Genomic DNA, 7,406 nt, shown 5'->3' on the forward strand with positions numbered 1-7,406 from the left:
TAGGAGCAAAACTCCTAGAGTATATTGCTCTTTGTATATTATTGGTAAGACCTATTTTTTTCCAATATTTAAAGTTATATGAAGTTATGAGGTGCTTTAGCTTTAGCTTGAGTCTCACCTTATATGAGAAGAAGTTATAAATATGTTATCATGATTGGCTTTTGTTTCCTCTTGGGCTTTTGTTTTCTGGTTCTTTTTGGAAGGGCTTAGTCAGGAGTTGGAGGAGAGAAAAGGAATAGTGGACCTATTCTCTCATAAAACTATGATACCAACCCTTTGCTGCTTATGCTTCTTGTTAATTCTTTTGTATCACTTATTTTGAGGACTTCATTTTTCCAGGGCAGTATTTTCTAAAATTTAAGAAAAAAATGAAGACTACTGGAACATAGTGGAAGAGCTGAAAGTAGGGACAATGGACTGAGCAGAGGGGTAACAGTGTCATTCAATTCTATTGTGGACTTGTGTCATTGCCTGAAAAGAAATTTGAATTCATTTCAATAACTAGGAAGTATATAACCATTCAAAAACTCATTCATATGACTATAAGAGAATTCTTATTGGTACTGCATTTCTCAAAATCAGTAGAACTTACTTCCTCACCTTTTTTCATTTCCAGAATTATATTCTTGAAACATTTAACCTTAGTACTACAATGCTAATTGCAGGATAGACTTTGTAGAATGATAGTGCCACTCTCTAGTAAGTTGTCTTGGACAGATAGTATCTGAGAATATCATTTCCTGTAATAAAAATTTAAAGTGCTAATCATTTGGCTGTATGTAGTGGGTAATTTTTCAGCTGTAGAAGTAATCTCAAAGCTTAGATTTATTTGCCCCCTCTTTTTTTATTTTCAGAAATGTATATTGATTGGGATGGATGTGTGTTATTAATATTTATAGAATATGTGGGTAGCATGTGTAGCACTGGTACCCATGGGTGGATTATACCATCTTCTAGGGCAATCCTCCAAGAAAGTGGCTCCACAGTCTAAATCAGTCTTATTCTATATGAAAACCATTCAGACTTCTACTTCCTCCTGTTTCTCATCTTCAAATCCTTCTTTTTTTAATTCCAAACACTTGCATGATATCTTTAAGCAATTCATTTTTGGATGCTATGTAGAGAAATCATTATTCTTTAAATCAGCTAAAAAAAATTTATACATGCAATTTGTATTGAGTGGGGGTTAATTTTCTCCTCACTGAACTGTACACAAAAGAGGATATTATTTGGGAAATTTTATAAATCCCTTTTTTTGGTGAATCAGTATAGCATGCTGGCTGAGGAGGCAGATACTGGAACCAAATAACATTGGCACTGATGTTTGCTAGCTATACAACCTTGGTAAGATAATTTAATCTTTCTATGCCTTGATTTCTCCTTCGGTGCAATGGAAATACTAATATTACCCTACATAGGATTGTCGTGAAGAGTGAGTTAGTGCATGTAAAGTACTTAGAGCTCTTGGTAAATGTTAGCTACTATTACTATTATTCATAGGTGTCATCCTATAAGATCTTGCTGGAAAAGCCAAAGCATTATTTTGTAGTAGTAAAACTTCTTTGTATATGTAAGCTATACTTTTGCATACTGGCACATTAGCAACACTTTTTAAAGAGGATCAATAGCATTGACTTTGAAAGACAATACCACAGTTATTTCAAAATCCTAGCCAGTAATGCCATTTTTATTTGCTTTGCTGTGTTTACTCTAAGTCTGGTCTTCTTATGATGAATTTTCATTGCTGAAAGAACTTTAACGTGGCTCTTGTAATTGTACAGCTTACATTAAGTTTTAAAAGTTTTATAAATTCCACAAGTGAATTTGCTTCTGAGAATGACATTACGTGTTCTCCTAAGTTGTCAGTGTAAGAGCAACACTTCTGGGATCTGACTGATTCAAAGAAGATCTGGTTTCCTGTACATTCACAGGGAAACGTCTGTTTTGGGAGGAACAGTCATGTGGCCTTCAAAGCTTTCAGATGTAAAAGAGATTTTATTCACCATTTTCCAATAATTTGCTTTGCAGCTTGCAGTTCCCCACAATGATGAATGGACCCGATTTGCCAGGACCCTCGTGGAGATTCGTGCTAACAGAGCTGATAGCGAGGAGGAAGGCACCGTTGAGTTATCTGCCTAGTAAAAATGAGCTACCCCCACCCCCACCTTCACCTTCTAGAGCTCAGCGTCTGCAGTCGTCAATCCGCTTGTATTCGTGTGCATTCAGCATCAATATTGCCGTGACATTTTGGGTGCCATATTGTGCCAGCTTTGCTCCAAGTATTCAAGTGTATCCCACCCTACTCTCCAGTGACTTGAAATTCACCAGAGCATTTGTATCTTTATATTTCGGTCTCAAAAATGAGGGGGGGAACCTTTACGGGTTTAGTTGTTGCCTTTTAACTACTTAGAAGCTGTATTTAATAGCTGGAAACCTCTGGTTAAATTTGTGCTTACATGCACTTCTGGCATAGTCCTATTAAATCCATATGAAGCCAGATATGATTAGGTGCAGATGTGGTGTGCTTCATGATATGGTACAGGGCCAAAGACTTGAGATGTGGTGTTTTACATGGTGACTCACATTATGAATGGATTTACTAGAAGAACATTGCTGCTCCTTATTTATTGTGGTGTGCTGCATGGAACATATTTATTTGAAAGCATTAAAATAAACGATCCTAGAGCATGTGCGTAATGAGAGGACCGTATTGTCTCTCTGCTGCTGTTGAGGTTACATTAAGTTCCAAATAACAATTACAGTATGCCGGTTCCGCTGAGGACATGAAATCTTTAGAGGTTTGTTGCAGTGAATGGAATGAACTTTAATGCCTATTATTTCTAGGTACTTTAACAATATTTCAAATATAGTTGACCATTGATACTTGTCATTCAAGCTAACACAGTCTGACAAAAGTCTGTGGTTCCTAAATATGATACCAGTATTACCAATAAAATGTTCCAAACCAGGTCTGCATGAGTGTGGATAAATCCTTCGTTTGGGGAAAGCCTGATTGGAATTCCACTATCACAGAGGGTGGGAGAGAGACCTTAGGGTCATGTTAAAGATGATTGATAATGAATTTACAGACGGCCCACCTGGCTGGACTTAAACAAGACTGGGTTTTGGGAAGGCTCTCCCCTGCCTCCTTCATCAGAGCCGCTCGTGCCCAAAGACTCTCTCGAATTTTAGAGTAAGAAAAACTGGCTAAGGTGAACGAACACCAAACGCACTACACATTTTGGGGTTTTTTATTATTATTATTATTTACAACAGAAAATTATGTTTATTGCTACTGGACCAGGAAACATGTCTATAAACAACTTTAATAGAAAAATTTTAAGTCATTTCATGCCGGGAGAGAATTAAAATAAATAGTGGTTGAGTCATGAAAAACACTTGAAGACAGGCTTTCAGCTTTTTAGGAAGAGAATTTCCATGGTGCTTCCTTGGTAGGGATTCCTTGAATTGTGAGATTTCTGTTTTTAAAATAATGATATGCTTTTCTCTAAGTGGCCTAGGGTATATAGATATTGAAATTCTTTGCAAACAGAAGTTAAATTTTTAAAGATAAAATGTGGGTGTTTTAACTAGGTTTAAAAGCAATCTATTAAAAAGTTTCTTAAGCATACAGTAAGGGACCAAGAATAAATCAGTAACCCATGAGTTGTTATTATAGAGCAAATGCTGAGCGATTCAATGAGTGAGAACTGTGAAAACTGCAAAGGCCAGAGTCACTTGTAGTAAGCACATGAAGAATGACAAGATTTTATATGTGAATATATCCCACTGTGGGAGCTGGTCTCCATGACCGTCTCCCACTTCTTGAGTAGTCCCGACCCTCGTTGAATCTTGGCTGACCTTGTGTAACTGACAGGATATGGGGGCAGCAACGCTACGTGGGGTTCGGGACAAGGTCATGCCTCCTTATAGGTCTCTTGGTGCACTCACTCTTGGTCCCCAAGCCACTGTGTAAGAAGTACAACTACCCTGAGACCTCCATGCCATACAGAAGCCCAAGCTGAACAGGGACTGGCCATGTGGATAGAGAGATACCTAGTGAGTCCACAGCCGTTTAAGTCGTCCCAGCTGATATACCAGATGAAATGTGGTGGCCATGAAAATTTGCCTCTCAGATCTCCTATTGCAGAGAGCATAGCTGACTGACAGCTCCAGCTGCTTTACTCTGAAATCTGTCACCATGTTTGACCAAGGCCAGGCTTCCCACAGGCTGCTGCCAGCCAAGCCTGAGCATGGCAGGGATACTTAGGCAGGCTTGTTCCCGGGAAATGTGGGACTTCTCTGAGAGGTAACTGAATCAAGGACTCCCTGTCAGCATTGCTAAAACATTCTTAGAGCTGTACTGCAGTCCAAAACTAACTTCCTTCCTCCCTCCCTCCCTCCCTCCATCCCTTCTTTTCTTCCTCTCTCCCTCACTTCCTTCTTTTCTCCTACCTTTCCCTCTCTCTTTCTCAGGGTCAGACCAACATCACTGTAACCTGGCAGGAGACATGCTGCCCTGATAAGGCAGTAAAGAGACTACACACCAAAAGTGTTGCAAGAATTAGCATGTACCATTAGGGGTCAGGGGAGTAGCACTGGGACTGGATTTTGAGGAGTTTGATTAAGGGGGTCAGAATGTAAGACTGGATAAGCAAGAATTCATTGACTTTGAGGCACTTTTTTGGGATATGTGATTTTGTACTCTGGTAAAGGCCCCAGGGGATAGAGTGGCTGTTACAATGGCTCTTAGAAGTCTGTAAAAGCTGAAGCCTATGCTTAATGAAGTGAAAATGTCTGAGTTGCCCTGACTGATAGTATAGATAGGAATAAAGAGGTTGAGGGAAGTGGATATGTTAGAATGGATATATTATGTGAGGCTAGAAGACACATCCAAGACTTACATAGGAGCACCCAGAGTACACACCCTTCACCAAAGCCGTTAGCAACGAGCTAGTGAGAGAGGAATAAGCATCTCTAGGAATTTTAATGGTGGCCTCCTTTGCAGGCCAGGGCTGATAGTAGGAGAGTCACAGAACACGGCTTGTTAGTATCTATGTGGATGATGAGATCCAGAGTAATAGTGACTAGGTGGTAGCAGTTAACCACCAGAAGCCAGGAAGCCACAACTACTGTAATGGCCAGCTAGATCAGAGGGGCAGTCAAGGAGGCTTTACCCATAGGGAGTTATGGAAATCATTAACAGAATATGGCTTCCCTAAGGGCAAAACAGACAGGCAGCTAAATAGGTGTTTCTAAACATCTATAACAAAAAACATAAAAGCAAGAATGGAGGAGCAGGAGGCTGAAGGCAGTTACCTCAATAGAAAATCACGATCTTCTGCTGATACGCAGACCTGAGCCAGTTGTTCCATCCAGAACCCATTGACTGAAGAGGTGTCTAGCTTGCTAGGAGGAAGAACATCATGGCAAACACGTATGGTGATGATTCTGTCAGTCTTTTCCCAAGGGGACGTATGGCTGTTTATTCAGGTGAATGTACAGAGCAGGAGAAGAATCCAGATACTTTGAGGACTATTGGATATAGGGTCTGAATTCACATTGAAATCCAAAGCTGCATCATAGTCCCTCTGTTAGAGTGGTAACTTACGGTGACCAGGTAACATAATGAAGTACTTACTAGACTCTAGGTCACAATGGGCTCATTGTGTCTATGGACCCACACAGTGGACATTTCCCTTGTCATTGGGTCCCTGGCCTCTGAGGTAAGAGCTATACAGAAAGGAAGGCCAAGTGGAGATCTCTGAAACTGCCATACTCCCACCTTCTCCTACCAAGATGGTAAATAAAAAAAAATATTACACCTCAGAGGTAGGAGGATGGCAGAGATTAGTGACATTCTTAAAGTCCTAAAAGATGCAGCATGGTGGTCCCTAGAATATATCCATTTAATACACCAGTCTGGCCCCTTCATAAAGTAGCTGGATCTTGGAGAATAATTGAAGAGGACTGCAAGCTCGACCAAGTAGGAGCTCTATCATGGCCGCTGTGCCATATGTGATATCTTTCTTGGAACAGATTAACAAGGCCTCTGGTACATGATATGTGGCTGCTGATTGAGGAATGCATTCTTTTCCATTCCAACTACATAATAAGATCAGAAACAGTTTGCACTTGTGTGGGAAGGACAACAATATTCATTCACAGTTTGCCTCAGGGTTATGTTAACCTCTCATCCTCTGTCATACTCCAAAGAGGTCTGGACTCCCTGAACATCCACAGAACATTACACTAATCCATTACATCAACGGCATCACACTGATTAGGCAGGATAAGCAAGAGTGAACTAATGCACCAGAAGTTTTGGTAAAATATGTACACTCCAGAGAGTGGGAGATAAATTCAAGGAAGATTTGGGGATCTGCTACCTCAGTGGAATTTGTAGGAATCCAATGGTTAGGAGCATGCTGGGATATCCTCTCCAAAGTAAAAAGACAAATTGCTGGAGCTTAGAACTTTCAACGCAAAGAGAAAGCACAGCATCTGTTAGGCCTCTTTGGGTTCTGAAGGCAACACATTCCATATCTAAGAATACTGCTCTGTTCTCCATACCAGGGGGCATGCAAAGCTTTGGGTGGGGCTCAGAATGAGAAAGACTTTGCAGCAGGTCCAAACTGCAGTGCAAGGAGCTCTACTGCTTGGGCCATCCAATCAGCAGATGCTACAGTATTAGAGGTGTCAATGGTGGGGAAAAATGTGGTATGGAACTTGTGGCTAGCCCCAGTAGAGAAATTACAACAGCAGCCCATGGGGATCTGAAGGAAGGCCATGCTACCTGGAGCAAAGAATTGTGTGACTTTTGAGAAACAGCTCCTGGCATGTTACTGGGTCCTGGTAGAAAGAGAACTCTTCACCATGGGATACGAAGATACCAGACACCCAAACAGCCCGTTATAAGTTGAGTCCTGTCAGCTCAGCAAGTCATAAAGCTAGACAGATCCAGCAGAAACCCCTTGTAAGATGGAAATTGTGCATCCAGGATGTGCATCTGAGCAGGACCAGAGGGCAAGAGTCAGCTGCATGAGCAAGTAGCCCAGAAACCCAATGTCACCCAACAGGAATTTAGCAGCATCCCTTTCCCATGCTTGCCTATATGGTCATATGTGGGGAGGGTGGGTTCTTTACGGCTGGTTGAAAAAGGAGGAAAAGGTCAGAGCTTGGCTTCCATATGGATTGGCTCAGTTTGAGGTTGAAAGTTGAAAATAGATAACAGCTAAATTATACCCATATTCAAGGGTGACCTTGAAAGACAGTAAGAGGGAAAATCTTTCCAATAGACAGAGCTGTACACCTAGCACATCTAGTACACCTTGTACACCTAGTCTTCTACTTCATGTGGAAGAAGTAGCCAAGACTAAGTACATATACATGTTACCATCCTAGCC

The 7,406-nt window shown here is 41.0% G+C and overlaps 1 protein-coding gene across 4 annotated transcripts in view; it reads left to right on the forward strand.

Moving 5' to 3' along the window:
* The window catches only part of DYNC1I1 (dynein cytoplasmic 1 intermediate chain 1), a 282,561-nt gene extending 279,593 nt beyond the window's left edge, over nt 1-2,968 (forward strand). For all 4 annotated transcript variants that reach the window (XM_070615670.1, XM_070615669.1, XM_070615666.1 and 1 more), the window contains one exon: nt 2,029-2,968. In XM_070615670.1, coding sequence (XP_070471771.1) covers nt 2,029-2,139 — 111 coding nt within the window. In that variant the 3' untranslated portion in view covers nt 2,140-2,968. The remainder of the gene's footprint in view (nt 1-2,028) is intronic.
* Nucleotides 2,969-7,406: the final 4,438 nt, after the last annotated feature.

This window comes from Equus przewalskii, chromosome 4, assembly GCF_037783145.1.
Source record: "Equus przewalskii isolate Varuska chromosome 4, EquPr2, whole genome shotgun sequence".
Taxonomy (NCBI): domain Eukaryota; kingdom Metazoa; phylum Chordata; class Mammalia; order Perissodactyla; family Equidae; genus Equus; species Equus przewalskii.